This window comes from Sebastes fasciatus, chromosome 11, assembly GCF_043250625.1.
Source record: "Sebastes fasciatus isolate fSebFas1 chromosome 11, fSebFas1.pri, whole genome shotgun sequence".
Classification (NCBI taxonomy): Eukaryota; Metazoa; Chordata; class Actinopteri; order Perciformes; family Sebastidae; genus Sebastes; species Sebastes fasciatus.
In genome coordinates, this window is record NC_133805.1 from 17,879,400 (window position 1) to 17,898,970 (window position 19,571).

At 39.1% G+C, this 19,571-nt stretch overlaps 1 protein-coding gene across 2 annotated transcripts in view; it reads right to left on the minus strand.

The window, feature by feature from the left end:
- Positions 1–1,042: 1,042 nt before the first annotated feature.
- Positions 1,043–19,571, minus strand: part of tnr (tenascin R (restrictin, janusin)) — a 200,177-nt gene continuing 181,648 nt past the window's right edge. For both annotated transcript variants that reach the window (XM_074651252.1, XM_074651250.1), the window contains 7 exons: positions 18,309–18,439; positions 12,551–12,683; positions 11,115–11,266; positions 10,802–10,898; positions 4,963–5,124; positions 4,198–4,361; positions 1,043–2,448 (listed from right to left, as the gene is read on the minus strand). In XM_074651252.1, coding sequence (XP_074507353.1) covers positions 2,329–2,448; positions 4,198–4,361; positions 4,963–5,124; positions 10,802–10,898; positions 11,115–11,266; positions 12,551–12,683; positions 18,309–18,439 — 959 coding nt within the window. In that variant the 3' untranslated portion in view covers positions 1,043–2,328. The remainder of the gene's footprint in view (positions 2,449–4,197; positions 4,362–4,962; positions 5,125–10,801; positions 10,899–11,114; positions 11,267–12,550; positions 12,684–18,308; positions 18,440–19,571) is intronic.

Below are 19,571 nucleotides of genomic sequence, written 5' to 3' on the forward strand. Positions count from 1 at the left end.
TTCCAAACAGCAGGCCGAATCTTTATTATGCAGATCTTTGGTTAAAGCTGCAGGTAGGCAGTTTATTTTTGGCATCTTTGGGCAAAAATTCCATAATAACCTTTCAACTTATTGTAATTCAAGCACCTTGAGTGAAAACTAGACTTCTGTGCTCCCTTATGGCTCTGTTGTCAGGCTTTAAAAATTCTAACCCGTCACGGGAGACTTTGGCCAATCACAGGTCATTTCAGAGGGAAAGCGTTCCTATTGGCTGTTCTATAAATGCAGGTGCATATCCCGCCTGATTCAGCGGCAGAATATCCTTCAGAAAAAGTTGCTCTTCCAGCATTGGCAACAACTGCCTTTACAGCATAGCAACCCAAAAAAGGAAGTCTGACTTATCAAAAAGAGAGTTTGACAATATCAGAGAAGCGTTTCAGAGGTGGAGAGAAAATGTTGCTAATAGTTTAGCCTTCTGCTCACGGCAAAAGAACGTATATTGCCAAGAAGTGAAAGTCAATTGGTCGTTCCATTGCAACATCAGCGCCCAGCAGAAAAGCTACGCTTAGCCATTTTGGACTGAAAGCAACTACCAGATGGCAGTAGTAAAACGTCTGTCTAAAAAGTGCCGCGCAAAAGTAAAACAAAAGTATTTCTATTCTACCGAAAGGGCCAGTGTTGAACAATAATTTATAAATATAATAAGCGTTTTCAGTCCAAAATGGCGACAGCTGCTGCTGCAAAACTCCGGTGCTTCAAAAAAGCACCAGAGTTCTGTCTCATTGCTTCTATACTCTATCACCACTGTGGCTACGACTATAGTTACCAGAAAGCTAAACTATTTGCAATATTTTCTCTCCATCTCTGAAACACTTCGCCAATATTTTAGCTTGCTATAGCCTCAAATCATAGTATGTGTATGTCGTGTAGTATGTCATCTCAAAGGGCTTTACAGGCCCATATGTTTGCAAAGAAAACAGGACGGTAATTCGTATAGAGTTGCCGCTATATAACGTCTTAGGGCAGAGAAGGAAGAGCTGCAGGATGAGGGCTGTATTTTTAATTTTTTGTTGCCTTTTCCATAAAACTGCCTACCCCGGGTTACCACTTGAATTGCAGTATGCTGAAAGGTTATTGTGGAATTTTTGCCCAATAATACCAAAAATAAACAGCCTCCCTCAGCTTTATAAATTACATCTATCAGCACCATCTCTGCAAGCAATCACAGCATCCACAACAGGGGTGACACAGATATTAAGCGTTTGTAATTTGCTTGAAAATAAAGTCCAGGAAGTAATATTTAAATGCCCATGAACGACTACAGAAATAACTTAATTGAATGAACAAGAATAGCTTTGCTGTGTTCCCACTCGTAGTGCAAATACTGTCTCAGTGTGTGCTACCAATAATAATAAAGTTCAATATTGATGATTCTCATTCTGCTTTAATAATTAACACAGAGGAGACTGTAATCAACAGAAACACAGACAGAGAGAAATAAAATAAATAACTAGATGGTAACTAGATAACTAGATGGTAATGAAGGTGTTGCTGGTGCACTGCTTTGTGAATGATGATTCTGGTTGTTCAGTTTTGCTTTTTGATATTAATTTTTATCTCGTGTGTCCAGTATTTGTCATCATGTTTTACGATTACATTAACTTAATATAGGCTCAAAAACCAAGGCATCAAATCATATTAAATAGATGGATTTTTGTCACAATATCAGTTATAAAAATATATATATCTTACAGTTAAGGGTTTTAAGGGCATATACAGTATATTTTTCGTTAAAAGTGTTATTGTTTCGTAACGGTTAAAATAACGTTAGCTCTCGCAGTCTTGAGGGCATTTCTGAGCACATTTCCTCGCATCCCAGGGAAAGGCAAATCACAGACTTAAAGAAAAAAAAAGCTTCTTGGTTTGCCTTTCCGTTTTTTTTTACAGCAAATAGAACCATTGTCATTCAAAGTATTTAATAAATTACATACAGTGTCCTCTATCGTCTGGGTAGAAGTACAGCAGGGAAAGACAGCTAAAGCTGGGCAGGAGCAGAGATAAACAGAGTTCGGACATTGTTTCAACCTCTCTGCTATTTCATGATGTCATAGTTATAACCGTTTCTGTGTGTTGGTAGTATGTTAATAATAATGGGTTTTATTACTTTACAACTGAATATTAATAAAATATTAGTAGCTTTTTGTCATAACCCCCCCTTTATTTCTTTGCGGCCACACTAAAATGCATTAAAGAGCACATCAGTGAGGCACACATATAGCAGAAACTCATCAGTAAACATCGTCCGAACTCTATTTATCCATGACTCTGGGCTGGGAGGAGGCGGTTTGTTTATACAGGGGCAGACCGCCTCCTCTTGCTGCTGATGCTACGGAAGTTGAATGGCCTCATCTTCATCTCAACGAACGGAATAGAGAACTCGTGGCCTTTCCAGTGGTACCAGTTAATACCCTGTAAGAGTGAAAAGCTGCTTGAATCAACAGGGCTTTGTAGCAAAGGCAAGGGCATTTGAGAAAAAGACAGGAAAATGTCAAATAAAAGGATAGTCTGAAGATGGAAATGTTATATATTCAGTAAAGTGTATTTTAATATCAACTGAAGGAAGCATTCAAAGCAGGAGGGCAAAAATCCTGTCTTAAGAGCTAGCAATCATGAATTTAGTGTAATTATAGTCTCACTCTATCCCTGCTAATCCCCGTCAGCGCAAAACCTTCCCATTTGCAGCTTTACACTGAGAGGCAATTTCTCTCTGCGTGTCTTTATGCCTGTCCATCTCTGCTCCCACCTGGTCTCATTTCATGTCGTCAAACAACAAAGACGAAGTTACAGAGCACACAGAGAAAGAAGCAGTGAGGCTCCAAAGCCTTTGTAGTTCAGCCTAATCACAGCTTCACACACAACACCTCACTCTCTTTGTCGAGCCATTACGGCATCAAGCTGAGCTACATCACACACTCAGTCAAAAGAACCGGACGAGCCTCCGACATTCTTTCCCACCTCGCATGTAGTGAGCAAAAAAAAACACCTGTCAGTGTGAGAATGGGATAGCAGTATTATTTTGAATCAAACACGTGTGCATGGTTGTTTCATGTTTTTTGTCGCAAGCCTTTTCCTTCCACGTTTCTGTAATTTGAATATGAACTCACTGGTATGAGTGTTTGGATAAGAGTGTCATTCCCGGCAGATGATGCAGGCACTTTTGATCAATTAAGATTAAGATGCATCAGCTCTCCAAGTTTGATCAAAATTGGACAAGTGGTGTAGCAGTGACTGTCCTTTTTTTTTACCTTTCATTACAACTCCTCCATCAAGATTTTTGTAGCAAGTTTTATGTGATTTAATGTACAAATGATTAGTCTTTCAAACAAATCTCAACCTTTAATCACACTTCCATAATCAAGCCAGTTTGTGGGAATTTGGTAAATACCAAAATCTCAACTTGATCAAGCGGCATCATTAAGTTAAAGGTTACACCCAAATGATAGTTAGTTTTGGTGCTATGTGCTGAGCTTTTGAGACATCTGTGTTTCCTGCTTTTTGAAACAGACACTTTCTTTGGGACTGGACCACAAGCTCAGGTCATAAGCTCACCCACCTTAAGGCCCTTATCATGTCAGTTGATATTATGCTACATATTCCCAAACACAATTTCAATCTAATTAGCACAAATGAGTTTACACACACTAAATCTGGAGCTTTTTGGGTCCTGGGGCAGTTGTCTACTTTACCATGTTGATAATCCATACCCCTCTTCTATCCATCCCAGATACAGTACCAGTAAGTAGGAGTGGTCTTTTGTAATTTGGATAAACAAAGCCTTAATTTTTCATGCCTCCACGTCGGCGACATTATTTTTTACGGGTTGTTCGACCGTCCCATTCTCGTGAACACGATATCTCAGGAACGTCTTGATTTCCTAGAATTTGGCACAAACTTCCACTTGGACTCAAGGATGAACTGATTTGATTTTGGTAATCAAAGGTCACTGTGACCTCACAAAACACGTTAACAGGATAAAATGATGAAGTGAAGACATTTTGGACAGACATGGATGTAAACTGTAACTTGACTGGTTGACGGAGGCATACAATCGTGAGGCGGCAATTCTCGTTTCTAGTTTGGCTTTATGATCAGTAGATTAACTAATTTATTTGTCACATTCGCTCTATGGTCAAGTAGTGTATTTATTGTATGACGTACCTGACTGTGTCTGGACTCGCCGTATTTGCCGTTGAGGTTTGCCCGGTGGCAGTTCTTGTACCACCACGCTCCTTTGTAAGACAAGGCACAGTTAGTGACAGCGATGTCGTTGTCTCTATCTTTTGTAGAGAAGGGCCGGCCCTGGTGGTAGCTCAGAGAGTCACCTGGGATCAGAGGAGAGAGAGAGATGCAGAACCTTAGACATCAGTGTATGCCGGGCAACATTTACATATGGCTGCGGTGAATAACAACGTGATGAGGGGACATTAATGACCAGGCAGGCAGGAGGGGAATGGGAAAAGACATGAGAGGGAGGGAGAGGAAATCGGTCCTGCTACAGGCTCTCAGGAAAAAGTATAATTATAAACATGAGGGGATGATGGGTAATTCTGGCATATGGTCATGTTGACAGACTGAGAGATACATGGAGAGCGAGGACAAAAGTGGAAATGTGGAGGAGTGCTGAGGCGGGTTTTAGACATCGGGGAGAAGAAAAGATGGAGGGGAAAGGAGGCAGCAACAAAAATGGCAGATGGCAGATTAGAGATGGTAGAGCACACACTTTGCGATATTAAAGTATATAGTGTAGTTATTTGGCAAAAATATTCATATCGCAAAAAGCTTTCAATGTTGATGTCCTCACTGGCCATTTCAATATTATAGAAAGTTGGTTGATCACATGGCTATCATTCACAGAGCCAATAATGAAGTATGTTAACTTAAACAAAATAATATTATATTCAATGTAATGTATTCAGCACGTACCAGCGGTGCCATTGTACTCTCCTATCCTGAGCTTGTAGAGGTTTCTCGCATCTCCAATGGAGAATTTGTCATAATTGGCGTAGACCGACTCCTGTCCGTCCTTCATGTCAATTCTCAGCTCATAACGGCCCTGAGCAGCAATCCTCTGGACGTTGTCTAGACCTGCGGAGAAACAACACATTATATTGTATTATATTTAATAACCAAAGAAAGATCTAGGTTTTAATCACACTGGCGTTACAGCTTCAAAAAACTGATTTAAAAAGTCATACTTATATGGAGGTCATTACGCTCATATTGTGATTGAAGAAAACTCCACTGGCCCAAGATAGGTTTATAGTAGGTTAAAGCATAAAGAGATTACAAAAATGTATATAGCGCAAAATTACAAGTCACAAATGTTCCTCTTATGACAGTGTCTATCCATAGACCCTTGATTCAGATGAGGCAAAACTCCATTCAAATAGGCCCTTAATGGGGAATAAAGGAAGAGACCTCAGGAATTGCAACAGAGGGATCCCTCTTCCAGTACGTAAAACCATTACACAAAGAATTTAATATCGATTTTTGTGACCTAGTGACATTCTACCACCCGTACGTACACATAGATAGACAGTTTGTTCCCGCTGCAGCTCTGTAGGTTAAAGGTTTGAATCCTGATAAGCACTATGTCGGACGTCTTTGTCAGCTGGTTGTATGGATGTGCATGATTGATATTGTCGAGAGCGGTGGACACCATCACCACCAGCCCCCCTGCAAATGCCACATGTCGCAACTTCCTGAGATATGCGGCTTTGCTCTCTATCTCCAAGGTAGCAGATGTGGGGCTCGTTTGAACCCCCGACAGGCGATAAGACCCTACACCAACCTGAGAGATTGGAACTGCCTTCACTATCAGATTACAACAAGCACCCATTTGGAAAAGAGTCTCTTTCCCTGCTTAACCTCCGACGGAAGCATCACATGTACAAAATCCGAAGAAAAAAAATAAAAATCCTGAAGCCTACGCTGATAAGGAGTAGGAAGTAGAAATCGGAGAGAGCAGGGAGTCTGCTGTAATACGTCAATGGAAAGCAGATCAAATCTACGGTACAACCCAAAGGCACTTAAGGTGACAGGGGAAAAGCAATTGTTGTAATAAAATTGTGTTTAACACTCAGTCATCTCTAATTTCCATTGTATAATATCACTGTATTATCAGCAATTAATCTCGCACCCATAATATTTTACTGTTTTTTCCTCCAGCAGTTTTATGGGATCAGACTGCTCTATTCCAAACTGCAGCGATTAAAAAATGCATTTTAACACACTATTGCACTCTTGTCCTATTATACTACCAATATTACCATCTCGTCACATTTTATTACCAGCCTTTCTCTCTCACTTACTCAGAAGCAAAGGGGGTAAATTAAAAAAAGAAAGAGAATGGGATAATGATCACATATTCGCACAGAGCCACCCTGGTTTCTCTCTGTTATTACTGACATTGTGTTCGGTATGAAAACTGGCCGAGGTCGGTGAGTAGGGAGAATAGATTGCCCTAGAGCAGCAATAAAAACGGCCGTTTTCAAACTGTAACACATAATAATGAAAGCTTAATTTCCATATTCTTTACTGCTGACCAGTCAAGTGCCTCTTCTTTTCAGTTTGAGTGGATTTAATATCGATGTTTATGGTTCCACACTGTCCAATATATTGCTGTTATGTGTGTAGCGGCGGTGATTAGCTAAATGTTCACTATAATAGCTCTCTAAGGGCTATGACAGCGACCTAATCTGTAGAAAGATAAGTGAAGGACGAATGGTTTCAAACTGTAGTGACCATCTGTATGATCATGCCATTTACTTTCTATAAGGATAATACATTTTAAAGGACACTTCTTACACTGCAAATGCTTAAAATGCACATAAAATATGGTCAATTTCCCAAATGTAAGCAAATACAAGCCAAAAAACGGAGCTCAGAATAATAGGAGGGACAAAATCCATTATAATATTATATTAACTTTTTTCATGGTGCACTATTTATATATTTTTTTGACAGTACTAAGGCTCAGAATGTCCCACAAACATGGTTCTCCATTTATATGTAAATGCATACAGAAAACGGGTTGGGTGGGCAGTTGTCTCAAATTTTTCTGAGGAAAGGCCCACAGTGTCAGACTTTGGAAACCCTTGACCTGGCTTTCTCTGGCCAAAAACTTGCCATTACAAGCTGTGTTGACAGTGCTGACTTTTGACGAAGTGGCAAAAGAACTGAAGTGTTAAAAATGAGGGACGTTATTGTGTTAGCTGTGTAGCACAACCTTTTCTCCATGACCTTCCTTCACCTCTTTTCGAATACAACCCGCAGGATGTCCCTACGTGAAAAGCCTCTTAGGATCACCCTTTTTTTGCAAGGACACACAATTAAGTTTCCCTCTCTGCTATGTTCTGGTGAGATCAGGCAAGATAATGCTAAGGCCCTACGGTTATGGCCAAAATGATAATCACGATTATTGTGATCAATATTGAGATCATGATTACTATCAAGATTATTCATATATTTTACGGACAAAATATTTGTATTGCAAATTCACATTTAAAAAATCAGAGCGCTGCTTTCTCTACCATGTTGTGCTTTATTATAACCATACAAAATTCTGAATGTTATTGTTTTACTTTGTTATTGTCATCTATAGTGGCTATTTATATAAAAACACAAAATTCAAATGATTAGGAAATAAAAGATGGTATTTTTATTTAAATATTTGCTTCGATTAAATGAATCTTGGCATTAGTAGTTCTAATTATATATTATAAGCTGCTTATAGCTACTAGTGTTAGGAAGTTCAACAGGTCATAATTCCTTCTCTAATGTCTATTTTATAACTTGTTGTGAAAACATCTCCTTTAAATAACTGAATTTATTCAAGTTTCTTGCCAAAAACTAAATTTTACAAGATTACATTTGAACGCATCATGATAGCGTCATAATTTACCATTGCCTAATACTCATTTTTACTGAGCAGAGCTTGAACACACCATGATGTGCTCCGTGCTGTCGGCAGACGAGTCGGTCACTGCGATTACTCTGAGCAGCATCACGAGAATCAATTACAATATATTAAGTGTCTGATTAAGTTAGTTGTTCGAAACATTTTTAAAGTTGTTTCTCCACGGATTATTTTGGACCTGCAGTTGTGACAAATTGCAGCTTCATGTCTTCTTCACTCATGCTGAAGAAATTCCACACCACAGACATGCTCTGTTTGTGTGTGACGCTACTGACTCTGCTGCTGTGTGCCAACGTAAAACCTTCATGTGCCGGCTGCACGTGTGTGTGAGACTACTGAAAACTGTCCAGCTTCGGTTGGCTGCTGATTGATGCTGCATCTCTAGCTGTTAGTTTAGGAAGCGCTTCATTTATGCAGCAGAATTTTTTATGAGCGGAGCACGCATTTTAAACGTCAATATCGCAGTCAATCATCTTCATTTAATTGTGGGAAGCCTGATTAATATTCCATTAATTGTACAGCTATAGATAATTCCCCAATAAACCTTTTTTTTTTTTTCAAATAAGACATTTTGACATGTCACAGTCGAAAAAGCACTGGTATAAATAATAAAATGAATGATGGCTGAATTCCATTTTTAGCTTCAGGGTCTATTGTGCATGCTGGGATACTTAATTATTAATGTTATTAGTAACACCTGTGCTTTTACTACTATGTGAAAAAAAGCCTGTAGTGCCCTGCTCACAACCACTAGATCAACAGTCAGGTCAGCTTCATACAGCAGGCGCAACATTTTGTCCCGTACTCTGGGGCTGCCGTGTTCCCTGCTGGCATGTTATCTGTAATCTGGCATCATGGGGAGAAGCTTTCATGGGAGCAAAGAGCAGCCTGTGATGCTCCACACCCTGAGGTTACATTAAGCTGCTTTTATGCGCTGAGAGGACAGAGTACAGTAAAGGATAGAAGAAAGACGGAGGGACTAAAAAAGTAAAGCAAGACCCTAGAGATAGAAGGAGGTGCCCTCGACTAGTCCAGAAGTGGTGAGAGGGCAGATTATTGCTGATTCAGCTGAAGTGGAAACGGGTCAGATGAAATGTTGTACTCACTGAACCAGATATGCTTCGGTGTCTTTAGATTTTATTATACAGTACAGAGACCAAGCCAATATAAATCTGCTAGATATGAGGCGAATCTGTGCCAGGATGCAGCTACAGGATGCCTTCAGCTAAAACACTGCTGTCACTTTATAGCTCACAATCTATACTTTATACTGTGTAGTGTGCACGGAGGAGGGATTTCTCTCCTGTATGGTGTGTGTAGTGTTATCGTACAATAACAGATGTTTGTCCAACATTCTTTATCACGTCTCCTGTGCTTCAGCGAGTAATCCTCCACTCTTCTTTGTTGACATACGAAAGCAAATTATTAATTTATACCAGCAGACAGCAATCCAACTTTTCCTGTTGTGATGAAATGTTAAGAGCTACCTTTGAACACCCTCCCTGTTGTGGTGTACTAAAAGTAACAGGACCAGCTGACATTCTTATTCAAGTCAACTCGACAACACCTCAAACATACAACTTTAAAAATAACCAGTAAAGCAACGAATCTGACAGACTCAACGAGAATTGCTTTTGTGCCAGATTCCATTATATTGCCAGCTCCTGTTCATGAGGGGTTGGATCTAAAATGTCTTTATGCTTTCACCTATTACAGTGTGCTTAGTCACTAATAGACTAGAGCGTGCCACCGCTATCTTGTGTTATGATCCAATATGTGTCAGCTGCAGAGTAACAGCCTTCCCTCTGTGATAATGTGGTGATAATGCAATGCCATAAAATTTCCCCCCAGTGTTGTTATTTAATTTCTCTAATCAAAAAGTTCAAAAAACATTCTTCTCAAGGTTCTGATTCACTTAATGAAATATGCATGTAATATTTTTCCCTTTAATCATCTGCACCAAAACAATAACACAAAGAAACTGGCCCATGAAGAAACATGACTCATTAGCACATTTTCTAATGAATATAATTATTGTTTCATAATGAGATTTTGGGGGAGGGAAAAAAAAGATTTTCAGCAGTCCATCAAAACACTGAGGATGTTCTGTTGTTTTGTCTTTGAATCAGCGACGCTAAAAACAATTACCAAGTCATTTCAGGGAGAGATGAGCTTTCAGGGAATCCAGTAATGAATCGGGTAGACTTTGTGAAGTCAAGTGCTGAAAGATGAGACGAGCAAAAAAAAAAAAAGGCTAGCAGCATGGTTCTCCATCTTCATACAGAGTGAAAAATCTTACAAGAAAGGCTATACTGCCTGTAAAGGATATTGGAAACATATTTCCTCTCCATAAAATAGATGTGTCAATTGAACCCAAGTGAAAGCTAGGACCCTCTATTGATTGCACCTATTAAATCCACTTCAGTCATGGAGACAGCGTGTAGATAAAGGGGGTAATACAACCCTCACAAAATTGAACAAAATGGGTAGCAGGTTGCAGATTAATATCAGCCTGAAGCCCATACTATGCAGTTGAAAAATATATTGGGCAGGGTGACGGGAAGTTGAAATAAAACGTCAGCAAACCTGTTACCTGTGAATTTTCTAATACACCTACCTGTCAATCAGCATCATTTTAGGCTTATCAAAACATGTAGAGCAACTACTCTCCAGTTCCTAACTTGATTTGATTGGAGGACAGATGTTTATCTTATCCTGTTACACCTATAGAAGAAGACATCAAACACTGGGCATGATGGTGGATTTGGGTAAATCATTGTATTTGAAAAAAACCCTCTACATATTTTTTCCTCTAGATTAATTATCTCAGGTTAAGAGTCTTACCGAGCCAGAATTCATCCTCCAGGTTTCCAAAGCCGACCCGATAGTCACTCCACTTCCTGGAAAAGTCTGTCAGGCCATTCTGACGACGCTGAAATACCTGAACACCAAAATATGAAAATGGGACAATATCAGAAAGATACAACTCGGTTGTCAAAAGGACATTCAGTACTGTATGTGGTCCAAAGAAAATCAAATTCCAATTTTCTCCGCTACTCTTCGTCCCTTCTCTTAACCTAACTGACAGACTTTCTTACATTTGCATATTATGACAAAAGTGCTATTAAAAGAAAGCATTATCTTCACAGTGACTTACGATCCAGCCTCCTTCATCAGTAGTCATGTCACAGTACACCTGCACACCCTGGCTGGGGTCTCTGTTGATGTAAATGGTGTATGCGCCGCTCAGCGTCTCTCCATTCAGCAGGTGTTGGGCACAATTCTGAGGTGTTGCAAACAGACGACTCCCTGGAGAGAAGCAGAGGACGTATGGGGACAAGTTATGATTTGCTTGGGTTTGTCCATATTTTGTCTTAAATAATTCAGTTTGTGGAGATTTCTGTAGACTGAATGCAATTACAAAAAACAATGTAATTGCAATTATTTCGACTGATCATTATTCTCATTTTCATTGAAAAACATTAAGATGATTATGATGTGATTTTTGCAAGGATCTGTACTAAACAAAGATGTTTTCTTTGGTGTGAAATATGATGTGTAGGCTGGGACATCAGCAAGACTATATTTCATTTTAAATGGTGTTTTGACACACATTTCGCCAAATATTACGCCTCCTGCAATATTGCGATTTATTTTTGGCGACATTCAGGAAATGATATTTTTATATAAAGATGCCTTTTTATATCAAGATGCCAAGATGTGTAATGTAAAATTAGATGCCTGCAGTGATGGACCCCCAGATAATTATTTGCTTTTATAAGTCCTGTTTCAGTCACAGCAGACAGCTGTTTTAAGTGAAAAAGCTTTGATAAGCTGACTGTACAATACCTGCCAAGCACCAAATGGCAGACAGACCCAAGTTAGGTGGTAAACATAATGTTGCATTAAAGAGCAGATATTTCCCTCAGGGGTTAGTGGAGATCAAAAAAGAGCTAAAGGCAGAGTGAATATTGACCTTACAATCATCAGGTAGCCAGAAACACAACTTAAAATGAATGCTAATGTTGCTCCATGTCTGTTGGATGTGTAAATAGGCAACAATTTAGTATATAAACTTTAGATGATGATATTCCAACTTGTTCTGCTGCATCCAAGTGGCCAAAAATACCAATTAAAACTGACTTAGATGAAAGTAAAACTGACAAACTGCAAAGCTTTCATCACACACACATCCTACTGCTATGTCCACTGCTGGGTGGAAATGATGGATATTGATATTTACTTTTGGCATGTTCACATAAATTCCAGGTGATTAGCAACTTCATGATGCTTCCTTGTTTGAAAGACATATCCGTCACCTAATGACACACTGGGCACATTGAAGATTAGAGGGCCAGCCACCCTGCAGATGCAGACTAATGGGAAGTCTTCCTCACTATGCTACAGGGAAGGAAGATAAAAACGGTGTCTGACTATGGGGACCCATTATTGTGCACCTTTGTTATAGAGACAGTAATGTGATACGCAGTGAAAAAGCGGGAAGGCCAAGAAAACTCACCCCGTTAGAATCTCTTTCCATCTTAAATCAAAGAGTACAAATACATTATGTGTGTGTATGTGTGTGTACTGTACCTGTAGTGAAGGTAGTGGAGACTACAGCGCTGGTGTCAAGTCCTCTTGCAGCCTGGAGATTGACAGTGTACTCTGTGGTCTCAGCCAGTCCCTCCAGTCGAATCCATGTGTCCTCTGCATCCAGGATCAGCTCCTAGTACATACACACAAACACACAGGACCAAATTCACTCACACAGAACTTAAAAGATATTAGATAAAGAAATTAAATTAGAATCCCCACAAGTCACTGATAAAATATTGTTTTCAAAAGACCTATGACAACAAAGAAACCTTCAAGCTATTTTTGTTCAGGAAACGCACAGCAGCTTGCTTTGTATTTCAGTCACACGATGTTATATCAAACATAAATATAAATAGGTGATTATTTAGAAGGATTGAAATAAGATTATTAGGTCAATTTAAATACTGTATTGGTGAAGTAGTAAAGTACAAGTTGGCTGTTCACATATGAAACATTTAAATGAGATGAAGCACAACAATATTTAACCATTGTATCTTGTAGCAGTTCTCTTTAGTGTTTAGTTAATTTGGATTTTTACACATACATCTGTTATTTGAAAGCATAAAGAAGAACTTTACGATTATGTTGTAACCAGTGGGAAACCTCCGGGGTCTGAAAAGTGAAGCCTTAAAAAGGAAGTGCCTTAAACTTGCATTCTTTCTAATGGCCAGCAGGGGGCGACTCCTCTGGTTGCAAAATGAAGTCAGATTGTATAGAAGTCTATGAAGAAATGGCCCTACTTCTCACTTGAGTTATTACCTCAGTAAACATTGTAAACATGAGTTTATGGTCTCAATCGCTAGTTTCAAGTCTTCTTCAATACAGCATGATGTTCATTTAGTAAATTATGGTCCCATTTAAAGTCAAATAGACCATAAAGCAGGGGATGCTTTAGGGCGTGGCTACCTTGTGATTGACAGGTCGCTACCATGGCGTTGTCCGGTCTGGGAGTGTTTTCGTCTTACAACTTTAAGCCTTTCACAGTGTTTTCAGTTCATGAAAGTTAATTGTAACATTTTGGTGGCTTAAAAATACCTTATTTAGGGTTCGGTTGTACTTAGCTCCACCCTCTTGTATCACTTCTGGTGGCAAAAAACAAGATAGCAACGGCCAAAATGCCAAACAGCGGTCAACAAACTAATGTGTGACGTCACGGTGACTACATCCACCTCTTATACTGTATACAGTCTATGGTTGTAACTTTTGTTTTGTAAAACAGTGGTGTCTTGTACTCCCGTGTAAGATAGGCTGGATGTTTGGCACGACATAGAAATACAAATTACCTAAGTGGTAAGATTTACTATTCCACTGTCTGTGCAGAACAAGTCTGGTTGCCTGTGTTTTCACATGTGATAAGTGACTGAGCTATCAAATAGAGAAAGGGAGGACAAGGGGGCAACTAGATGGAGAGAACAAGATAAAAGACTCTTATTGGACAGCCAAGCTGAGAAGCGTCTAAGCATTCAGGAAACAAACATTTCTATTTTTGGTAAAGAAGTCACGACGGTGCAGTACAGTTACTTCCCTTTGTTTTTGACAAATCTTTCATTGAGCCCGTCTTAAGGAGCCAAGACGTTTGACCAAGTATTTTCTGTGACATCGTGTTTCTTAGATCAGACAGAAAATCCACTGGCAGAACGCTCAATTGATGAACAGAAACTTGACCTTGTCTACGTGTTTGTGTGCATGTGTGTTACAGTTTGCCCTGGATACACATTAAATATGAACAAGTAAAAATGAAATATTCAGCCAGTTTGGAAAAAAAATCACACATTTCCAGGCAATGTATCTATGTGAATAATGCAGGGAAGCAGCTGGTAAATGGTGTCTCTCCGTCTCCGAGGATCTGACATATTCCCACCAGGTTTTCAGGGTCAAGATTAGATTTATATTGCAAGCAAAACGGCCTCGTTTTATAATGCATACCTTTATAAACTCGCTATCAAAAGTGTATGTATGTGAGGTTGAATGGTTGGATGTGTATTTATCCTTGTGGGTATTTGAATTGTCAGATCTTTATTACTCCAGGCACGAACATAACCAACAGCGATACATGCATTTACAAACCGGTAAGTAAATGTTAATCAGATAAGAAATTAATCTCTGCTACAGCTACTGTGTGTAAATTACAGAAGTCCATTATCTCTGTGAGAGGGGAAGCTGGCTGAACAGCTGTAAGGCACCAATATGTGGTTAGGTTTTCAGCCGAGGTAACGCTGCCTCATATTTTCAGCCAAGCCAGACCTCAAGTAGAGACAACCGCAGGAAAGTCTTACAATGAGTACTTCAATCTCCCGTCACAGTAATCATTTTTGCTCTGTGCATTAATGAGTGATGTGACTCATTTCTTGTTGAACGATATGAATTCTTAATGTGGCACTCGTTGAGGCAGCTCACTGTGATGAACGGAGATTTGAATAAAATCGAAAAGAACACCATCAAAGGTGGTGAGAAGAACGAAAAATGAAATTGCTTTTCAAATTCCAACTGGGTTTACAAGATCTTCCAGATGTTTGCCTTTCTTTCTAAGACAATCTCTATTTAATGCATGAATTTATTAGTAAACTACTGTATCAATTGACACTGAAAAAACGTCATATAAGCAGTGAACTGAAATTACAATTACAATTAAAATGTCAACGTAAAGAAAGAAATGGCGAGGCAAGGAACCATCAACAAAAGGAGAGTAGATGGCGGTTGTAAAGAAAATGTACGATATGGAGAAACTGACCTTTTTGTCTCAGACTTTGTATCAATAAACTTTATGTGTCGGTCCAAATGATTAATACATATGGATATCACATAGAAAGAAAGGAATACAGTGGAAACTGCTTACAGTGATCAACAGCTTGTATGGATACAAAAAGCTTGGGACAGAATCATTTCTATTCAAATGCTGTTTAAATAATCCGCTTATAGTAATCAAGTAGTCCGCTTACAGTGTTTATTTTGGGTCTTTTCATACATGACAACAGATCGAAAAACATTTTAAAACTATGTTAGACTAACATTAGTTAAATTTTTTTTGTTTTGTTTTTTACTTTACTCTCTTGATACGCTGCCTCGCAGAACGTCTGCTTTCCGACTGGATACCTGAGGCTGATGCTGTGTGCACATTGATGTCATAACAGGATAAGGAAAGTCATTTTCTCTCAATAAAAACCGAACGCGCACGAGGAAAGCACCCTCGTCAAGTGGATTGATAATGTCTGGTCATGTAATGCTCCCAAAGTGAAACTCTGGTGATCAACTCCTCAGCATTGGCAGCTCATGCAGACCGCTCTGCATGCACGCTCGCGCTGCAGAGCCGGCCAAAAACGGTGAAGCCTCACCATAGGTGAGGGAAAAGGCAGACGAATCGCCAGCAAGCCAGTTAATAGCGAAGCGGTCCGTTTCATTACGTTGTATTCATGAAATAAATATACAAATTAGATGGTAATCTGCATTAGAAATGATGCAAAACAACTACTATTTGGTTGTAATAATCATCTGCTTATAGTTATCAATTTGACCCGGACAGACGTGATCACGATGAGCGGTTTCCACTGTACTTGATATTGTGTTTTCTGTGGTTTACTAGTATTATCACAATAATAATTATATCCTTATATCTTTTCTGTGATTGAACTGCTTTGTATCGATAAATGTTATAAGTATTGGTCACTAGGTTTGTATGTGTATTTGCTGGATAAATGTAATGAGACAAAGTCCTTCTAAATCCTTTGAGGACTAGATGGTCTGAGACTGATATGGACTTGGGGTGATCCTTACTTGATTCCCTGTTTGTGTTTTCTTGTTAAAGTAATTTCAAAACTTATTAATATTTTCTTATTATAAAAAGAAGAAAAAATGATCCTATTGGATCCTCCCAAGACATATCAAACATTTTCCTTTGCCTCTGAAGCACCGTGTCGGTGTCGAGAGACAACATAAACGAACTTGGACTGGAAATTGTTGCTTACTAGCTATGAGCCAACAGTGTTTTTGTTTGCAGTGGTAGTGAACAGTAAGTACAACGCCAACATCTAAACGGACCGATATAACATTTGCAGTTAACTTTTTAAGCTGTTTAATGTGCTGCAGCTGTGCAGCTAATTAGCTATCTACTGTAGCCTGCAAACTGATGTTAGCAGTGCACATTTCCCCTCATTCAGCAACCCAAAGTGCAACACAAGACGTGTCGTTTTTTGTTAGTTAGTTAGACAGTTAAGCTACATTTATTTGTAAGTTGGATATGAAGGATACAAGTGTTGTGTTGTTATTCAAAGTCTGTTTCTCTTGTTTTGTGTCGCAGGCTGCTGTCTGGTTGTTAGTCAGAATGACCATCTGCTTTTGATAGAACAGTGAACTTGCTGCGTTATGCAAATATGGTTTCAAATGAAACTATTTGATTAGTTGAAAACAACAATTTTCCATTAATGCTAGAAAAGGGAGCGCCATAATGAAACCAAACAGTATTGAATATCAATTTCTCCCTGTTGGGTACTGATTTGTATGCTGTATGAGTATGTATTATGTAGATATGCATGTGGCTGTAGGAGAAACATAATTGTGAAAAATTTAATTTCTGTTTGGCTTAACATGCAAATGTATGCGTAGTCCTGGAAATGTCATATCAAATGTTGATTTAATATTACTCATATGTAAATGCCATAATATTTCAAGACCAATGTTTCTTTAGAAACAAACCATAGTTTTGGAAAAAGGATGAAAAGACAGAACACGGGATCAACATCAAGAAAGTGACCATCATTTAAGAACGATGTTGACAGAAGTCTGTTTGCACCGGAAACAAGTGAAATCTAAAAAAATGGGATAATCTGAATTGTTACCGTTGCATTCTCTGTGCATGAGTGACACCCGATGGTCAACCACACAGCAGTACCACACATTCAAGGTGTGTGTGTGTGTGTGTGTGTGTGTGTGTGAGAGACTTGTGGACCATCATCACTGCATCAATATGGATGTGTCACGATCTACGCTGGGCATTGACGGGGAGAGTCTGTGTGCATCTGGTTACATGTGTGTGCTTGTGTGTAATTGCCAATAAAAGGGAGTCTCTTGCAGAGCATCATGGGAAATGGTTCTAGTCAATTCGTTAACAGGCGTGGTGCGTTCCACACGGCTCTGACTAATGTTCTTTATTACCATTACTCAGCCACATCAAAAAGTTTAATCAAAATAAACAATGTCTCTACTGAGACACATTAAAGTAATATCTCTATTAGACAGGCAATTTCACTGCGCAGTGTGTGTATGTGTGTGTGTGTGTGTGTGAGAGAATCTGTGGGTTTGTGTGTCCCCAAACACTTGCGCGCTCCACATGAAGGGATTACATGACTGAAAGATAAAATTTCGATTTTGAAGTGCTTTTCATAAAGTTGTGATTCTGCATTAATTTTCTTTTCCTCAACATTGCTCTACTCTGTTATAGTAAGTTGATTAAATTGGGGACATTTTCTACTTTGCAGAAATCCAAGAAGAGGTTTTTTTCAATATGTCTTTCAATATCTGCAGAATTAAATTTCTATTTTCAGGTGTGTGGATTAACAAAAGTACAGCTTATCTCCTTGACACATGTTTGCGACTGTAGCACGAATACTCAACAGGATTTGAGTAGATGGAGAGTAGATAAGGAAACACATTTTGGATGCAGATAAAATGTTACCATACAATTACAGTATATATGATATCAGCAGTATATGTGTAAGAGACAGAGTTGAGGCACAAGAGTTCAGCTATGTGTGCTACATACTTTGCGGCTGCCGTCGGTCGACTTGTAGGTGAGCATATAGTTGTCAATTTCTGCGATTGGCGGTTGCCAGGAGATGAGAGCGCTGCGGTGATTCACCTCACTTGCTGTCAGGTTCAGGGGCGCGTCCATGGCTGCCAAAGAGAGAGAAAAATATAATGTTTTCAGGCTGTTTTCTACATCTACAGCGTACTGTAGTTTCAAATAATGACTGAGGTGTTGACTTGTTCATTCCCTTTTGCAGAACATTTATATCATTTCATCATTTATATCATCATACTCATTGCGTTTCAGCTTTTTATAGGTGCTCAGGTGTCAGGGTGGAGTGAGTGAATGCCTGGTGCTTGAAAGAACATTTTACACTTACCATGTTTAGAAACTCAGTCAGTTACAGTATAGTACATGTGAATTTGCCCTGTACCATCCCTAGTCTTGAGTAACTTGTACAGCACTGTCTGGTGCAGGTGGGCAAAGAAAGTATCTTTGGATAGAAGAATATATATTTCTCTTTACATGAGTACTATTGCTCATACAATATTCTCATTCCTGCCCTCTGAAAAGCGATTACCAGTTTAATAATACACATGTACACGTGCATACTGTACGCTACACCTGCATCATGTAACAACGATTTGCATGCATTATGCACAGCACAAATAGAATCAGCTGTGTTAATAATTTATGGTATTGCTGCATTTTATTCCATTTTTAAGGTCGTTGTAGTATTTTATTGTATTATTTATCATCTCCCAAGTGAAGAACATGCAGGGCACTAGTATTTTATTGAATACATTATCTTTTATGTATGGCAACAATCTGAACTCAAGGTCTGATGTCCTGCAGGCTTTTGATCATTCTGTTATTGAAGACAAGCAGTGGCTGACTCACTATCAGGAGAGAAGTACCAGGCAATGCAATCAGCAGCCAGAAAAATTGGGTCTTAAAAATATAAAAATGAACAACCTAGAAATTAAACCAATAACTGACACACAGATAATCTGCAGGGTGGTAGATTGATCTGTTTTTGCAAACTCACAATATCAATGCACACCTGTAACTGGCCAGACTATAACAGAGCAACCTAACAGCATCGGACCTTTTTCTGTTCAGGTTGACTGGTCTGCTGTGCTGCCTTGGCCAGGTTTGCTCTCTATGGACAGACCCAGCAACAGATGTTACAAAGTGGCAGTGACCCAACCTCTTAACAAAACCTCAGTAGCTGAGATTAAATAAACTAGACAAATGTTGTTATGCCAGTACTGCTGA